Below are 19,692 nucleotides of genomic sequence, written 5' to 3'. Positions count from 1 at the left end.
ATGAATGGTTAGTTTCTAGTAGATGATTCGCGAATTCTGAAAAAGCATTATTATTTAAACACCTCAGGTGTTCTTTTATTCTTATGTTTACGTTCCGGGCCGTTTTTCCGATATAAAAAGCAGAACAATCATTACAATTAAGTTTATATATGCCTGAGTGGCTAAGTTTATCATCAATATCTATAGTGTTAATTAAGTATTTACCTAAGTTATTATTAGTATAAAAAGCGGGCTTTATTTCTGGAGGGAATTTTTTTACACTTAAAGAAGAAAAGTTATTTGTATACAGTACTTTACGCCACTGGAATTGGTGATTAATATTCATATTATTATTAGATTTATTGAAAAGAAATTTGTTTGAAGTTATTTGTTTCAATTTTTGTGTAGGTGTTTTGTTTAAGTGTATTTTTTCATTTAATATATAATGTCACATCACAAAGTGTTTGCTTCCTTAGATAAAACAAATATCAACGTTTGGATGGCTTATATCTTCGGTAATATTCAGTATTTTTCAAAACTTCAAAAAGTTCTGTTCTCAGCACGCTACAATTAATAGGATGCATTTGTAAATAACATGAAATTTCAATGTAGAAGACAACCTCATTATCCAATATCAATTTCATGGCAGAGCAGAGTAATCAGAGCCCATCATGGGTTCAAACCAAGTGGAAAATAACTCAATTTTTACTTAATTTTTCTTTCACATACATTTAAAATTATATATTATTTTTTCAAGTATCCGAGGGAAAAGTATAGGATTCAACATGAATTCAAGGTAAAAAAAATTGTTTGTTAGTAGAAAAATAATGAAATTTTGAAAAATCTATTTATTTTATTTACTTCTTTGACGGCCGGCATAGTCCAGTGGTAACGCATTGGACTGCCATTCCGAAGGTCGCGGGTTCGAACCCGGCGTTCGCAAATAAATTTTATTTGATTGATTTGTGTTATTCCACAATTAATTAATTAAAATAATATATAGTATATTTGCGGCACGTTCCAGAGTGGAAGATACTACCAGTATCGCCCTGGTGTAAGACCACCATTCAGAATTGAAACGTTGCTCCAAATGGCTTTAGCCGTGTTTAGTGACTAGATCTGAATAGCCAGGTACTTCCCTACCTTCCTCTTTCCCTTCCCCACTTACCTTCAGCCTCACAACATCCCCCAATTGGGGATGCCATAGTCTCACTGGCTAGCAGTTGGGACTCTTGTGAGGTATTCACTATAACTTCTACCATTGTATAGAATCATTTCCTGAAGTTGTTCCCTTTACTCTCTATCACCTTTTTATGCCTAGCAGATTTTTGTAATCTCGTGTAAGAGTGATAACCTGGTGCAACCACCTTTCCTAATTGAAACGTTGCTTGAAATGGATTTAGCTATGTTTAGTGTTCAGATCTAAACACTCAGATATAACCAAACCCTCTCTTCCCCTTTCCAACATCGTTCAGCCTAACAATATTCCCCAAATGAAATCTTCCTCTCAGAACCAACCGTTTTTTAATCTATATATCCTGATTTATCCTTTTAAGGTCCTTAACCTCTCAGGCCTCTGGCATATTTCGTCAAAAAGGTCAGAGTATTCCCGCTTAGCAAAAAAATCCAAATAAATGGAATTTTTCTGAACATATCCACAAACTTAAAACTGTTTTTCAAAGGTGAAGAAATTTAAATTTAAATTTGCTGTCGAATTTTATTATGTATCAAAAATAAACATTTAATTTTTGTATGCAAACATAAAAACAGTAAATTTTAATTCTACTGCGGTTAACTTCTAGATTTGAATCTAAAGCGTGGTGTTTTCTCATTCGTACACCGTTTAGTTCATACTTCTCATCATTTTTATTTATTTATGTGAAACCGCACAAGAGTCCCAACTGCTCCCAAATGTCTGAAGCCAGTGAAACTATGGAGTATGTTGGAGTATATACCCAATTGGAGTATGTTGTGAGGCTTAACTAGTGAGGAGGGGAAGGAGATGGTGCAGAGGAAGGTGGGAAAGTACCTGGCTATCCAGATCTGGTCACTAAACATGGCCAAAGCCATTTCCAGCAACGTTTCAATTCTGAATGGTGGTCTTACACCAGGGCGATACAAGCGTATCTTCCACTCTGGAACGTGCCACAAATATACTATATATTATTTTTAAATGAGTAAATTTGATATAATACAAATTAATCAAATAAAATTTACTTGCGCACGCCGGGATTTGAACCCTACCTCCAACTTGCTAGTCGAGAGCCTTACCCATCGACCACGAAGGCCTTCAAATGACAGTAAGGGACCATATGAGCTGTGAACAAATTATCTCGAGGGGTTAGAATAAAATATAATAATTTATTTTATATCTTTTATTAAATATTTTTTACATATAAATAGTTTACATATTATTTATGGACAAGCGAAATTCAGCCATACATATTCCTAAAACAGTCCTTATGTGGTATGATGGTCCACAATAATTGATAAAATTCTGCAGTCTTTTTTTAATTCTCAAAATATATTTAGGAACATTAATTATTCACTCTGTATTATTACAATAATTTGTCTGATTAAATTTGAATGCAGTAAAAATTTTTGAATTCACGTTTAAATGAAAAATCTGCAGCTTTTAGAGGAATCTACATATTGACCAATCCGAATAACAATGTTCCATCTGCATAGCGTTGGGTAAGAGACAAATAATGAAGTTCGTACTCAAATACTGAAATGAGGTGTTGAGGCGTCCCACCTCAAATGAGGCGTAGAGGTGTCCTACCTCAAATGAGGCGTTGAAGCATCACAACTCAAATGAGGCGTCCCACCTCATATGAGGTGTTGAAGCATCCCACCTCAAATGGGGCGTCCCACCTCAAATGAGGCGAGATGTCACAATAATAAATACGCTAAGCGTCAAAGATGTCGTACGGATGCATGTATATATTACTGAGTCCCTCGACTGGCTCCAGCCGGTTGGGACTTTTGTGCGGCACCCACGTAATAAATAATAAAAATCCTGACCTAACCCTCCCACCGCACCCCTTCCTCCTGTGGATTTGTATTGTTTTATGAGGTGTGTTTGAGGTCGCTCATTCAAGATGCACTACAAATATTATAAGGTCCCATGATGTACGGCTTACCTCACCACCTCATTTGTACTAATACAAAGAAAAAAAAGTTGGACAAATACATTTTGTGAAGTTGCGGGACATTCTGCATTTTAGTATGGGACATTTGTAGTGCATCTTGCATGAGGCGCTTAATACTAAATCTGACACGGCTACGTTATGCAATATTGAACTCTAAAGTAACTCCCTCTATACCCATTATGGCATTAGATTGATGAGTCAAATGGAACCTTGCTATTCTGAGGGGTCTATATAATATAACATTGAAAACAAATTTACACAAGCAATCAATTAATTTCTTTTCTTACTTGATCTTTTTTTTCTGTAATGGTCGCTTTCAGTGTTAAACGTGCAACATCACCCATATGGCCAAGTGTTATCTTCAATCAGTGTTAAATGTGCAATGTTACCTATTGGGCTGAGTGTTATCTTCAATCAGTGTTAAATGTGCAATGTCACCTATGGGGCTGAGTGTTATTTTCAATCAGTGTTAAATGTGCAATGTCACCCATGGGGCTGAGTGTTATCTTCAATCAGTGTTAAACGAGCTTTCAGTTGTGTATTAAACTTCTTTAAACTAATTCATCTGTCAAAGCGATTTTGTTATTTGTGGATCGGCTGCAATGACAGCGGAGCCAAGAATCACAATATTTCTAAATTAATTGTAATTATTAGTTCTGCATTTTAGAATGTTACATAAAACATGTTCAGCCACAAAGTATTGGTAAAATTGAATTGATTAATCCTTTGCTCTTTGAATTGGTGAAATCGGCCATTAGGATCTCTAAAATCAACGATAGATAATAACAAACTTTTATTTTAATTTTTAAAGTGCAAAATTATGGCAGAGAATTAAACAGAAAATTTTATCTTTTAGGCCTTGAAAAGTGCACTTATGTCCAAATAAAAATTACACAATAAACATTTATCGATGGTTTATCGCACACTTATTGTATGTCCAGAACATATAGTTAGTTTTGAGACAAAAAAGCATTATTTTAATGTTTGACTCTGTTTCGATTGTATTTCAGTTTTGAAATTGCAATAATTATGAATATATGTGGGACTTACATACATTACACACATCTGGGCATTACAAAATATTTACGAAGATGACCATTTTAATGGAAGATTTATCTCGAGTTTAACTGAAAAGTGGACATAGAATAATTGTGATTTAAACCACCGATGTGTACCTACATTATTATCACATGCGCCTATACAAAAATAAATAGATAAAGAAAAAGAGATTTTCATAAAATATTGCAGCCCCAATTAAAGCGTTTATCCAATCTATTTAAATACATAAGTTGGAGTTACACCGATTCAAGTTTCTCTTCAGCCTGTGAATAATTTTTGATCAGCAGAAAAGCGCAATTGTCATGATATTATGCTCGTCAGCTTATGACAACTTTATATAAAAATTGAAATGGATTGCGAATCAGCGTTTAACTGGGACCTTTCAAATGTTAAAAAAAAAAAAAAGTGCTATCCCAACCATTGTAAAGTCAATTACAGGACAAGCATTTTAAATATATAAAGTAATTTTTTAACAAAAGTAAACATAGCAAAAGTGCTCGCCGAATAACCGAGGCCTCTCCCTATATTAGAAATTGGGAGGAATCCAACATAAACAATTTCATGGTATTTTTCAACTTTTTTTGTAACTCGTTCCAGAGTGGTAGTTAATGTCAGTATGTATTGTGGTGAGATACCATATTTCAGATCTGATAACCAGGAGTAATCTACCGCAACTGTCTGGAGCCAATGAGGCCATGGCATCCCCAATTGGTTCAGATCTGGTCACCAAACACGACTATTAGCTTTAAGCAAAGTTTCGATTCGGAATGGTTGTCTTTCATCAGGGCGGTGCTGAGAGCATCTACCACTGTGGTATTGGCACACTTTCTTTAACCTCACATAATTTCCCAAATAGAGATACCATTTTCCTCCACTTTCTCCGCATTAGAGTATTTTCACCGGTTTTTAGTCTCAAAAAAAAATTACAATAATGAAGGTTGACGAATAAATTTTCTACAACGATTTAAAATGTGGTTTTTGCCGCCAAGATGACATGTTTATTTTTATTTGTGAATGTTATGGCATTGATGTCATGCCGGGCAAAGTCAGTGCCAGCCGTCTCTTACAGTGACGTTTCCATGTCACAATGACATTGTAGCCTGTTGGGACCGTTTTGGAATGTGTAGTTTTAGATCGTTTTTAAAATCAACAATTGAGAATGAAAACGTTAAAATCATAAATTTTTTATATAATTTTCCGAATCAGAAAAATAAACTTTAAATCTTCCACACATTTTTAACAGCGTTCATAGTTAATAAATTAAGTTGTGAAAATACCCCATTCTTTTGATTCTTCATTTTAGACTCTATACTAGACTATCTGGTGACCGGATAAATCATCACATCTTTAAAAAGTTATATAAAGTCATGGAAAGTGATGAAACAAAAACTTTATTAACTGGGTTAAGTAGGTTAGGTTAGGTTGGGTTTAAATCTTATTTATTTACATCGTTGCTAATGACTTTATATCACTTTTTAAAAGTGTGTTGAATTGTCACTGTGTTGAGTTATCATGGAACCAGACTATCTATATCACATTAAAAACCAAATACATTTAAAAATACAATGCACAATCCAAAACATTGTATGAATTCCTCTCAATCTCCACCATAACTGCTATTCTTGTCTATTCATAGATAATAGAAACAAAGCAAGATATGACATGTTTCTACGAACAAACTGCTATGCTATTAAAGCTAGGCGTTCGGTGTAAACGATGTTGACGACACTAGGTTCATGGTCATTCTCCCTTGTTTCTATTATCTGAGTCTATGGCTTCTTCTTTCCCCTCCTCCCCTTGGGCTGAGGCGGGCTGACAATCAGCTGTCCCCCCTGCAGCTCCTGGCAGTCGGGCCGCGCCCCGATGGAGCTGGCGGCCTGCACATAGAAGGCCAAGTCGCGCACCTGCTCCCGCAGCGAGGCTATCTCCGCCTCTCCGCCCGTAGCACGGAGAGCGAGCTCGGAGCGCGCCTGCACCGCAGCTGACGCCATGGCCTTCTCCTCGGCCAGCTTGCTTTGCAGGGTGGACACTCTGGAATTCATTTTATAAAACATTAATCTAAGACCTGATGATGGTGAATTACTGAAAAATATCTGGCAAAGGTTGTGCGGTTTCTACGGTTAATACTATGAAAACGGCCATCATCTTGGAAAGGAACATAATAACAAATTTACAGAGAGACAAAATGCAAAACAGTCGAGTTAAAACAAGGCTCTGCTACCCAGTCAATTAAATGGATTTGGTACTATCAAGGGAACAAGGTAAGAGACAAAATCAATCAACAATAGTAACAAAACTCTACTCACTTGGTGGTCAAGTTGGTCATCTTTTTATTCAGTTGGCTCACATTCTTTTCTGTCTCTTTCAACTTCTCCCTTAACTCTTCGGCTTCAACCTGCGCGGCAGCCTTTTCTCTGTAACAGAAAACAAATATGCATGAAACAGACGCTTATATGTCTCCTGACTCCACTCTACTTTCCATCGGGACGGGACATTGGCACCATAAGAGAATCTTCTTCACATTTGCTACAACTATTGGTATTTTCTATTCCCAACAGCTATGTATACGTGTCTCCAGAGGTGGAAGGACTAGTCATAGGTTATGTTTATTACCTGGCCAGCAACTCTTCATAGTGTCTCCGCTGCGTATCCAGCTGCGTGGCTAACAGGTGCGCACACTCCAGCTGGATGGAGTCCAACTTCTCCTGGGTGGCGGGAGCGCATACATCGGGGTCCGTCGGGCCCCCGGCTGCCACCAGCTTCCCGTCCGTCTTGTTCTGCAGCAGGCGGTGCACAAAGTTGTCACCTGGTAATGGGGATTATGAGAGAGGTACTTTATTTCCAATTCTATAAGTAGCAAGTAAATCGAATCTGGTGGCTCTCAAACGTTGACTACACATTCATTCAGAGCTTAACTCAAAAAAACATGTACTAGTATTATTAATTGATTTTTCAAAAGCTTTCGATACACTCAGCCATACACAATTAATCAAGGTACTCGAAATCATAGGAATCCGTGGTAAACTCCTATCATTTTTCAAAAACTATTTAACAAATAGAAAAATGTATGTAAAGATTTTGAATGTAATGAGTAATTTTAGATTTATTAAATCAGGGGTGCCGCAAGGGTCAATTTTAGGACCAAAATTATACATTATATATGTAATTGCCATGTCTAAACTTTTTAAAATAGCCCGTAGATTTATTTTTGCTGATGATACTGCACTAGTTGTCTCTAATGAAAACCCTGAAATAGCTATTCAAGAATTACAAATTGACTTTAACGAACTACTTAAATGGTCTCATGATGTAGGATTAATTATTAATGTCAAAAAAACTAAATGCATGTATATAAGATCACCGAGCTTGAAAATGTGGAACTTACCTAAAATAACTGCACATAATTTTGATTGTATACATAAAAAAATGGATAATATCTGCTGCTGTGAAAAAATTGATTTTGCAAACGAATATACTTACCTTGGCATAATCGTAGACAATAACTTTAAATGGGACAAAAGTGTGATCAAAATTTGTAACCAGCTCCGATGTTTGGCGAGTAATTTTTATAAATTAAAATTTGTATTGCCTCGATGTACTCTCAAACTTATATATCATTCTATGGTCGAATCAATACTTAGATATGGAATTCGAACTTGGGGACACTCGAGTAATATTAATATTAAATTCATTCAAAATCTACAAACTGCTATAATTAAAAAAATTGTTAAACCTAGCATTTACAAACAAAGAAACAACTTAAAATTACTGTATGGCTCTGAGGGCCTACTCCCAATTAAAGGGCTTCTCTGGTTTATTATAATTATGGATAATGCGGGAGAAAATGCGTACAAAAAGCCATTGGTGCATAGTCACAAAACAAGATTTACTGAAAAAAAAGGCCTAAAAATTCCACTAATATCAAATAAGTATGGTAGCAGAACACTTGACTATTTGATACCTGTGATTTATAACAAATTTAACAAAAACTTTAACTTGAAAAATAATGAGGAACCTTGCCCTAAACTGACAAAAAAGTGGTTGATAAATGAACAAAACGTTTATCTATCCTAAACATTATATTTGGTATTAATATTTAAACTTAAGCTAATGTGTATTATGTAATAACATTAAATGGTAGAACCTACAGACAAGCTGATTGTCACAGCTTTGTGGGACTACCCATATCTTATATTGTATTAAATGTAATTATATTAAATTTAATAAAAAAATTTAAAAAATATATATATATATAAATATAATAATAGACACAAAGGGAAATACAGAGTTTTGATTTTGACAGAGGTTGCTTGACGAATGATACTAGTCAGTAGTCACTTCATGAATAGTGGCACCGTCTTACAGAAATTTGATTGAGAAAGAAAATACTAAACAAAGTAAATACTCTTTCCGATTTAGATTCTAAACTGTTTTTCACATTAATTTAATGATTGTTTGTAAAATAATTTACCTGCGTAATCCCAGACTCTATTGGTTCCAAGCTGCATGGCATATGTGTGATTCGAAGCCCTGAAATGCTGGGCAGCGTGGCCTGCTTGGTACCTGCAATCAGAATTGCAAAATTTGTATCCTAAATCTACTTGGGTCATGGACTACTGGCTGTGCCCAGACGAAAGTAACCCACAGGTATTATAAAATACATTGTTTTCCAGATATCACATGCAGTCAAACTGGAAAATGTTTCATATTATTATAAAAGGTCATTTTAATCACCGTCCACATCCAACGTGGCCGCAAATTAAACAAATCCATAGTGCACCTCCTTCCACCGCCTCCCCATCTCCGTCTGAAACAGAAATAGTTTACATTAGTCAGATAGATATCACATATAACTGTATATTTATTATCAGATGTTGTATGGCGCACTGGTTGCAACGGCTGGGGGTCTCGCCAATCCACAAGCTCTCCAGGCGCCTAGGCAGCTGGAGTGTTACGAGTGGGACCACCGCACCATCAGCAAGACCTCCGCACTCCTTAAACAAAAGCATGTGGCTATCAAGTAATGCATTACCTTGCACAGCGCACTGGCCACACTCGCTAGCGGCCGGGGGATCGGGTGACTGTGCACAACGACACACAGGGCACGAGCCATCCCTCCAGGCACCCAGGCAGCCAGCATGGAATGAGTGGGAACATTGCACCGTCAGCAGGCCCTCCACACTCTCATCCATGCGCTCTGCAAAACAAAACATTAACAAATATTAAAATCGAACACTTCACCAGGGAGTGAAAGATTTCAAGACCAAAGGTTTTCTCATCAACGGAATAAGGTGCTTCCACACAAAACCCCATTAGAAATAGAGACGGACAGTTACCTACTACTAAACAGTCCAACAATGAGTTAGACAGTCCCTACAAAATGTCGCATAAAAACATGTTCCAATCTTCAGTCGGAATGAAATGCATTTTCCTGTGGATGTGAATGTGAATGATGTAGTTCCATTTGTCTATTAAAACTTTTAAAGTTGTTACTTGTGATGGTTTGAATAATCACGAAAATAAATAAACGATAAATAATAAACGAACGTGCTCAAAAAAATTTTTTGTTTAGACAACGACGGAAGATTTATTGACAGACAGGCCTGGAGTAAACACATTCACACGGGACAGGGCGCAGGTACAGGCAGTCGAGTCTTGAATTCGGATACGTTGACAGCCCCGAGAAATGAATACAAACCAGAAGTGATGTGTGAGATTACAATTAATTAGTGAATTCAGATGATGTTAGAAAGCTTTGTTGGTTTCTGAATTAAAGTGAAATATTATTGAACCGGTTTTTGTGTGAAGTGAAAGTGGTTGGACTCAGTGAGAAAACAATTAATAATAATGACAATAATAATAATTGGATAATTTGTAGAGCGCCGTTTTGTAAAAACCCACCTCAGGGGCGCCAGGTGTTGTGCAATCGCGATTGTGTTATAAAGTTGTGTTGATTTAAACGTGATTTCGTATACAGTTCGAACTAGATTGCTTGTCTTAAAAACATGAAAATAATAAAAATAATGATTGCGTTTTTAAAACAGAGTGAATGTACTTAAAGGCGGGAAGTGTTTAATCGGGCTAGGTTATTGATTTGGCGAGATGGCATTTATCCACGGAGACCGAAAACCAGAGAAACAAATATATCATTAACTGTGGGTTCGAATCCTGACAGATTAGGGAGGTACAATTTTATTTACAGGAATATTTAATTACCCTTTTAAAGTCGTAGGGAGGGGACCAAAATGGAACAAATTACAAGGACTTAAAAGGAGAAAATGATTAATGTAATGGAATGCCGGTAGGGAGGAGACCGAAAATTAAACTGATTTAGCTATATAGTGTGTAACCAGGTAAGCTTCACACTAGGATTTGGAGGTGACTAGCAGGGTGAGTTTTTTTAATATTATTTATTAAACAACAGAAGTCCCTTTTAAAGGACGGATACAGCATCCAAGGTTACAACCCCTGTCGTCCAAATAATGTTTCGAAAGGGAATGTGTCAATCAGACTATCTACCAGCTGGAAAAGGGAGACGGGCCGATGACCTTTTCATATATAGGACAAGACGCAGGTACAGTCAGTCAAAGGGGAAGTTTTGCTAGCGTATGACCGCCCAAATAGAAAGCGATCGGATGCAACCAGACAAAACAGAATGAATACTTTTCTTCTGTTATTTGACTTTCTAATTTAATACTTTTCATCTATTGTTTGACTTTCTAAGTTACGAATTGGGATGCACAAAAACAAATCTAAAGTCGAAAGAGGGAGATGGTAATCTCCGAGATAAAACTACCAACCGAACAACTTTTCTCAACAGGTACCTTTCGAGAGGTAGGCAGCCTCTTTAAATTAAATGCAAAAATCAAACCAATTATCCGTTTATACCTACCTGAGAGGATAGGTATTCAGTAGGAGTTACCCATACCTAATACACGAGGATGCTAGTAACCTCATAAAATAATTACTAGAACCGAATATTAAAATACAGACAGTCCTCATCCTAAATTTGGCATTTCGAGTAGACCTTACATATATCTCACATGATAATTGGCTGAATGGGTAGGCACACAACCTATCGTTAAAAAGCAGGCTAAATGTCGACAAGATCGTCGTGTGTTATCTATGTATTGACCTAGAAAGGGATGTAAATCCCCGACGGCGTGGGAGTTACAACGTTTTCTAGAGGTGGCACGTAACTTAGGACCTTGCGTGTCACATTTTCGCGACTAGATTCGTGACAAGGGATGTCATGGTTTTCCCCTTCTACACTCAGTAAAGTAGATTTTCCTGGAGGTGTATGAGATTGGGGCAATTCTGAAATTGGTGATGAGACCTGGTTTTCTTTATTCTGGCGTGACGGTTGCCGATTTGGAACAAGGGGAGACCCGGCCGGTTGTGATATCCAGACACGCAGATATCGATCGCCTTGCTCAAATTATCATCCATCAGTTTTGTTTGGTAAGAGGAGGAGTCAATCTTAGCTTGAAAAAAATTCATTTCCTTTCCTCTCCTTCCCCTCCTAAAATATATACATGGATGGCGCCGACAACTAACACCATAAATTTATCGTATGTATATCACATATATAAAATCTAACACTTTATTATACTCACATTACCCTATGACAGGTAGAATCACGTAGCTAGTTTGAAGAGCAGGCGACTTCAGAAAAATAAGGTTTATGAAATGGCTTTAAAACACAGCGATAATGGATTCAACTCACTCTATCTCAAAAGAACCAAGGGATACCACACATACATAGATAACTAGGTTTCTAAACCGAGAAACAAAAAACCAACACAACGTTCGGTGAAGCCTTTTTATACTGAACCGTCACGTGAAATGAGTACGTTCAAGGTCGTACGTCACGTGGACAAACTAGGATGTACACACTTGAAGGGGTGTGTAATAAAGAGAGGAGCAAAGGCTTGTAGAGACGGCAGGGGAGGAATTTTCCATCCCTGCGAACACATATGCAAAGCCTTATGGAAAAGTTACCTATGGGACTTTAAAGAAATTTATCGTAGAAAGAAGAGAAGGAAAAGTTTGAAGTAGAAAGGGCGGATCATTACATACTGCAGTTATGCAAGACAGAGAATAAAGGCATTTGGATAGTGTAATGTTCTTGCTGTTTTAATAAAAAAGGTTCTATTATACGAAGTATTGTTTATTGTTATCTCAGTTGTTAAAAGTACAATCCAGTCCAGCTGCATGGAAGGAATCGAATGCCCGCGCCTCCCGTCCGTCCCACTGCCCGCGTTCCCCGAGCAGTGTCAGAAGCGTTCGTCAAACCTTGGCTGTCTCCGGCCGTGCACGATCGCCTATACGATACACTACAGATAGGTTATAAAGTCCCTACACATGATCCAACTTGCAGAGCCTGACATGTTGAACCGCCAACTAAATATTTATTATTCCGACCCGACATGTCGGGTTCTACAATTCATATTTTATTGTATCTATTAGTAAACAGCAGTCAACGGCTGAAGGTAAGTGGTGGGATAGAGTTAGATGTTTTTAACAGTGTTAAAAGGATGGTAACAACATCCAACTAAGTGGAACCGCTTTTTTCGCCAAGTCGTCGCTCTAGTTCGTTTTTGTCCAACAGACCATTTTTGGCGAAATTGAGTTAATTATGCAGTTTTTCTCAGAAAACATTTATTTATACGATACAAATGAAAAATATTTTTAATGTATTTTCAAGACGTAGTAAATGTTTGTCTTAAGTCCACCAAAATTAAACAACATTCCGAGCGTGTTTATCCAACGCTTTGTCCTACATCCAAATTAAAAACGTGTTTTCTGCGTAATTTTAAACATTTGTAACGAATTTTACTGATTAATAATTTTTATCACTTTAAATAATTTTAATAATTTTAGTTAATTTAGTGGTAAGTGCGATTTTCGTAAAAATAACTTTGAAGCGCTATTTCTCCCGATTTACGTTTTGGTTTGTTGGATAAAAATGAACTAGAGCGACGATGTGTCATATCTAATTATATATATTATTCTATGCTCCCACAGTTTTTGTTCTCACATAAAGCATTATGTATAGTCTAAATTTACTGATGTTTATGACAAATTAAATTTAAAAAACAATTTGAAGAAGTTTCTAAAAAAAACTGAATCTATTCAATCAGTTTCTTGTTTACCAGTCTCCTGCGTCCAAAATAAGATTCTTTATTAGCTCGCACGCTTTTAAGACCATCGGAGCATTTCATCTGTGGGTGATCTCTAGTTCTTTCCCAACATAGGATGGATGCAATTGGATAAAATTATAATTCAAATGGTCCTCTGTATACATATATTAAATATCGACTACAAGAAGACGTACCAAGACACACCGGGCATGTGGGCAGCTCGGTGGCCGCAGGGGGCGGCGGCGTGGTCCCGCGCGTGCATTCCACCCGGCGCACCCACGCAGCATGGCACACAGCCCCCGGCTCCAATGAGCTGTACGCAGTGCCGCCAAACGTCTCGCGGAATTCGTAGGCTGCACCCCGACTGCGGAAACTGTGAAATAACATAACAAATGTTAGTAACTGGTACATGGTTATAACAAATAATGGAAAAAAGGATATAAATCTAATAGAGAGTACAAGAGACGATTTTCAAAAATACCAAGAGTTTTTTTAAGACCAGCAATATGAAGATATACTCAAGGAACTAAGATTACCAACGTTAAAAGAAAGAAGAGAAAGAGATGACTTGATTGAGACTTTCGAAATTTTATCTGAACATTATAGTTGCCCCGGCATCCAAGAAATCTTCACCATCTACAAAAATGTAAATCCCCAAAGGAAGTTCACAGTTTTTGCCCATGGGAGAAGCAAGTCAAAGGCCCCCTTGCCTTCGCTATTACTAGCTGTCGTGCTAATTCCGCTGCCTAAAACTCAGTATACGTCCTTGTACGAGTGCAACTTTATCTTCGGCTAGACATATCATGTTTATAGAGGACCTTCTATTGCAGAGCCCACTGGAATTAGAGGTCTTTGAACGAGACAACACACCTTGACATTAAAGTCCACAGAAAGGTCAGCAGTTTATATCCGTTTACAACCGAGATAATAATAGCCTGAGCATGTCTATGAATAAATAGAACTTACGAGATCTGCCCTAATGGTGAAGATACGTGCTCGTAATTTGCTTTATTTTACATATCATGATATAGAGAAGAACTCACGTAATCAGTGCCATGTATCTGTCGAGAGAGGAGTCCCTCAGTACACGGACGTGCTGTATGTCCCTCTGGCACGCGGCGGTGAACACCAGCAGATCCCGGCAGCTGACGGTGGCGGGCACGGCTAGCAGGCAGAGGGTGCGGGAAGGAGCTTCCACGGAGGCGTCTGTTGTTTCACTGAAAAATAAATATTTTAGGTTAGACACGATCAGTTATAAGAAGATCTATTAGACATTAGATGAAGAATAGTTTAGTATGGAAGTACTTGCTGTTGCAATCAATTAATCCTACACAGTTTTCTTTTACTGTCTGCAGTTAGTGGGAACTATGGCATGTCCCATGGGGTATTTTCACTATTTTTTGTTATCGAAAAAATAAGAAAACAGTTGGAACCATTTTGGAATGTGCGGTTTTAGATCATTTTTTAAATTATAATTATGAAAATATTTAAATTACACAATTTTTAACACTATGATCAAAATCAGAAAAATAAACCGTAAATCTACCACACATTTTTAATGGTATTCATAGTTTTTTAAAATACCCCATTGGGATATGTTGTGAGGATGATGGTTGGAGGAGGGGAAGGAGTTGAGGAAGAGGAAGGTTGGTTTGGTTTGGTTGACCTGGATATTCAGATCTGGTCACTTAACATGGCTAAAGTCATTTCAAGCAACATTTCGATTCCGAATGGTGGTTTTTCACTAGAGCAATACTGAGAGCATCTTCTACTCTGGAATAACGAAGATGTAAAGCGACCTGATCAGAAAAGCCAGGTATTCACAACTTTCCCACTCTTCCAGAAGCCTCTAAACAGGGATGTCATCAGAGGCGTACATTTCATATATGCACATAAGCACTGCCTACCCTACCTTACCCACATAAAAATATTTAAAATTATTGCAAGATATCAATTTAAACTTTCAAAATATGCGCAAAGTTCATCTGCAAATCGCAGCGCCGTGCTAAATCGCACAATAGAATATCCGGTTTTTTTTAAACATGCGACATATATACCTCTAGAGATAATTTACAGAGCAAAATTCGTGAGCGATTCTGGCGGGTGGTAGCAAGACTTGCTCAAATCTGTTGAAAATGGTACAATATGTGTCCAGTGTTCCCGTCTCCAACGCCTTCGTAGAAAGAGTTTTTAGTGTAAAGGGTAATGTATGGACTGACGAAAAAATGGACTAGGCGTGAATACCAAAAAAAGCGAATTATGTGTTTTCTTCAATTTAAATGTCAGTTGCACTGGATTTAAAGATACAATTATTTAAAGCAGTGGCATCTATTGCCAAATATGTTAAAAAGTGATTGTTTGCTTACCAATAGTTAAAATAAATATAAGTTTTAATGTTTACTAAGTGTTTCATTGTGTTCACCCTCTGAAATTTTCGGTAATTTTCTCTGTTTGTTTTGGTCAAAGAGGTTTATGATTATCAAAGCACCCTTTGATTTTCAACAAATTTCACCAAAAAAAATCAAAGGGGGGACCCTTTGATAAAAAAATGTTCGGTTTTTTTATCTGGACCATCTGGTAACGTTACAACTAAGTTCTGCGCACTGAGAATTGAAATCGCTTGTCCGCTTGCCGGCCTAGCTGGTCGCTGCTCGCGCTCGCCCATAATAATCACAAACAGCTTCAAAACATGGCACGGAGCAGATGTCTGTTGCGTGTATTAATTAGGAATAAATATGCAGAAATAAATTTTACTTCTGAATATATCAATGGCTTTCAGGTGGTTTCACTGACCCCATCGTCCCCCTAAATAACCGCCAATGATCAACGGTATAAAGATACCATAAACAATAATTGCATATCACAGTTCAATGCAAGCAGAATAGAAAATAACAATTAAGTGCGGCATTTGATAGAACAGTGATATCAGAAAGTACAAAATGAATACTAGCTCTAGAAAGATATACAAATACACAAAACGTAAAAGCAGATATAGGTTAAATTAATATTGATGTAGAATTCTTGTACCTACCTTCCGTGCAGTTAAATGGATTCTCCACATCTGCTTATCTATGACTAACTTCATGTAATCTAGCTACAAGCGAGGGTTTTGGTATTGTTACATTTAAACAGGATTTTGGAACGAGTAGCTCTCATGGGTATATGAAATTAATTGTTATAATTCTTGAAAAGGTGGAAATGGTTTCTACAAGCTGTATAACGAAGAAATACCCTCACTTTTCCTTGTAGAGATGCAGTATTCCCTTGGTGACCTCAACCAGCGGGTTCCCGAAGAAGAAGTCCATCTCCTGGTCAGCCGCCTGGTCCTGGTAAGGGGCGGGGGGCGGAGGCGAGGGCTCGTGGGGCCCCACAGCGCCCAGCAGCCCCGCGGAAGGCGCTCCGGACAGGGCTGATGCATAGGTCTCCACACTGATGGACTGCATGGGGCGCACATCTCCGGTGTCTTCCTCTGGACATTAAAAAATTTAGGTTTAGGATTGGTTAAAAAAAAAGAGATTATTATTTTAAAAAATCTCAATCATTCTTTCTTGCAGTGTTGGTAATTTTAGTTTCTTGAGTCTATCTTCATATATATTTGAATCTTATATGTACCCTTTTTATTACATAGATTTATATCCTTCACAAAATATAGACTGCCTACTTGGAATGCAAATTCCAGAAGAGATTTTTATATCATGAGAGAAAGTTCTATTGTATGAAAATCAAATTATGGAAATTAATTACTACAAGAACCAACGATTTATGTCAGGATAAATGGCAAAAGATGCATTAAAATTCCATTTTCCACCCAAATCAAAATTTACATTATAAAACAATCCCTTTGCCGCCATTTTTTTTTTTTTAATGGAGATACACTTGCGAAAGTTTATTTTCAATCTAAATACTCATAAATTACTTAATTAGCCTAAGTTAAGAACCTAATAACTTATTTTGAGCATGTAACTTGTAATAATTGTCGAAACGAAGTGTAATTTTCGTAATCCGTATCTAAAAGTGCGGCGGTTAGGTAAATAATTACCAAATTAAGTTTCAGCCGAGATAACTCTGTTTTCTTGTGTAAAAAATTATGTTGTCATTTTATGCATATTGCATTTGACATATTATACAACATTATAATAATAATCCTGTCTGGTAATCGAAAATCGCTATCATATGTGTCTAGTCTGGTAGTTGAAAATCACTATCATAATATATGTCTAGTCTGGTAGTCGAAAATCACTATCATAATACATGTCTAGTCTGGTAGTCGAAAATCACTATCATAATATATATTGTCTAGTCTGGTAGTCGAAAATCACTATAATATTATGTGTCTAGTCTGGTAGTCGAAAATCACTATAATATTATGTATCTAGTCTGGTAGTCGAAAAAATCAGGTTAAAGCATACATACAAATAAAGAGTTATTTTTTTTACCAAATGAGACCAAACTAATATCTAGTGCCTGTGACAGACCACGCTATATCCTTGTGGCTTGGCCAATTTCAGCGTATTGCTTCCCATTGGTTGTGAATGGCGAGCGATATGCTGAAATAGGCTAGGCCATGATGCTTATAGCATGTGTCGCCATCCTAATGCGTGTACCTAATGGTACGTATACACAGGAACGGCCCTGAGCTAAACAGCGCCTGGCACGAGTAAAATATTGGTGCCCATTTTTAAAACCTGTAGACGCCTAGGTAGGTGATCAGTGTAATCTGATGATTTGTATTTCTGTGTAGAGCCGCTTTTATGAAAAAATAATATCAAATGTGATGTGTTAGGTATTATCAGCGCCTTGGCAATTCGGCACCAGCGGACTGCTCCAATTACACCGGCATTGCGTATACATTAGCGAACTGAAACGAAGCAACTGCAAGAGGCGTTTCGTACCATTTGCGGTTGCTTCATTTTTTTCCCATAAGTTGAGGTTCAGCTCGGCAGTTCGGCTCGCGTATGTACGTAATATAATATATCAGAAAGGTGCATAATTTACAATTTTAAACTCATGATATATAATAATAATCCGTTTGAGAAACCATACAATTGATAATTTGGCGAAGGACAATGCAAACTAGCAATTTATAATAATCCGATGTCAGAAACGTACCAGACATTTCATTACCATTTATTTACGAAAAGACTGCAGCAGAACACGCAAACGCAATTTATATCAATTTCAAAAATATCATTGATTAATATGGCTTCAATAAAACGACATGTTGTGCAATATTTATACAAATTACAAGACAGACAGCACCGTGTTTTAATTATTGTTCGCACAAAGACTTACCTTTTCGAGTTCCTTCAACCGCCTCGTCTTCCATTTCAATTCTAATAATACACAACGAGACAAGACTTGACATTTATCAAACGGACACTTTATTTGCAATGTAGTTTTTGCATCGAGCGTACATATTACACGAGAACGGTAATTTAATTTATAAGCAAGCTAAAAAGTTTCGTAAATAATAATGAGCTGTGAACATTGACGTCTAGAATTACATAGATAAATTTGTAGAAGGATTCGGGGCTGTCAACATACAAAAATAATAATATTTTGCGAATGGCAACTTATTTGCCAGACATTGTGTTCGGGGCATTTCTCTCAGCTTTGGCCTTGAAACTCATTTGAAACCGCCACGCCCACCTCAAAATTCTTATAGAAAACGGATAATATGGCTAAAAGCTCAGATCTCATTGGTGAGAGCAGAATGATTGGTTTGATCTCTCGCTCTCTATCATAATGACTCATGTAACAGAAAGAGATGACGGAATTTTGCCGTTTGACAGTTTCAAATCATTCAAACAAAATGAGTGTGGTTTATTTATACACGCGGGTTGTCATTTGCTGCCGAAATACTATCATTTCCGTCGAAAATATTGCGTGTTAAAGTTGTTCGTGATAAAAATACAATATAAGCCAGTATAGTGTTAGCGAGTTACAAACATATATTCAACCTACCTACGTAAGTTCAAGTTTAAAGTGAATTGACAGCTTTTAGGTTATTCGTTCGGTTTTTTGAACAATGCTAAGAACGTATAAATGTTATTTATTATATCGATAAACTTATTCATGTTATTGATTAGTGTTATCCTGTATTATCTTATTGTTTTGGTGAAATTAAAATTTTTTAAACATATGTAACCATGAGTTCATGAGGCTGAAAAATGTCGGAATTCTTCGTCGTACTGTCGGACAATCATGTTTTGGAAATTTTCTTCAGTGTTTTTGCAAATTTCTTGTCATTTTGGGTTTCTTCTTCTCAGATTAACAAGTTTCATCTTAAGGAAATGCACTATAAAAATTTATTTTCTTAGTCAGATGAACCTTGCCCTTGGAAAACATTTCGACATTTT

General features: G+C 36.9%; 1 protein-coding gene across 1 annotated transcript; it reads right to left on the bottom strand.

The window, feature by feature from the left end:
• Positions 1 to 2,402: 2,402 nt before the first annotated feature.
• Positions 2,403 to 18,833, bottom strand: LOC149413147 (BRCA1-associated protein). The gene is made up of 10 exons (XM_089645528.1): positions 18,626 to 18,833; positions 16,571 to 16,802; positions 14,377 to 14,550; positions 13,528 to 13,706; positions 9,223 to 9,387; positions 8,925 to 8,997; positions 8,662 to 8,753; positions 6,804 to 6,996; positions 6,497 to 6,604; positions 2,403 to 6,221 (listed from the first exon to the last, which is right to left on the bottom strand). The coding sequence occupies exons 1-10, from the start codon at positions 18,696 to 18,698 to the stop codon at positions 5,960 to 5,962; spliced, it is 1,551 nt and encodes a 516-aa protein (XP_089501654.1). The 5' UTR covers positions 18,699 to 18,833; the 3' UTR covers positions 2,403 to 5,959.
• Positions 18,834 to 19,692: the final 859 nt, after the last annotated feature.

This window comes from Hesperophylax consimilis, chromosome 22 (genome assembly GCF_061612785.1).
Source record: "Hesperophylax consimilis isolate HC1 chromosome 22, BYU_Hcon_1.0, whole genome shotgun sequence".
Classification (NCBI taxonomy): domain Eukaryota; kingdom Metazoa; phylum Arthropoda; class Insecta; order Trichoptera; family Limnephilidae; genus Hesperophylax; species Hesperophylax consimilis.
Note: the sequence above shows the minus strand (reverse complement) of the source record. Positions and strands in the feature narration are given on the sequence as shown.

Excerpts from the sequence above, each read along its gene's own strand:
- LOC149413147 (XM_089645528.1), bottom strand. The coding sequence starts at position 18,698 with ATGTCAAGTCTTGTCTCGTTGTGTATTATTAGAATTGAAATGGAAGAC. Across the intron at positions 16,803-18,625 it reads GGTTGAAGGAACTCGAAAAG|AGGAAGACACCGGAGATGTG; the intron begins GTAAGTCTTTGT and ends TTTAATGTCCAG. Across the intron at positions 8,754-8,924 it reads GGCCACGTTGGATGTGGACG|GTACCAAGCAGGCCACGCTG; the intron begins GTGATTAAAATG and ends TTCTGATTGCAG.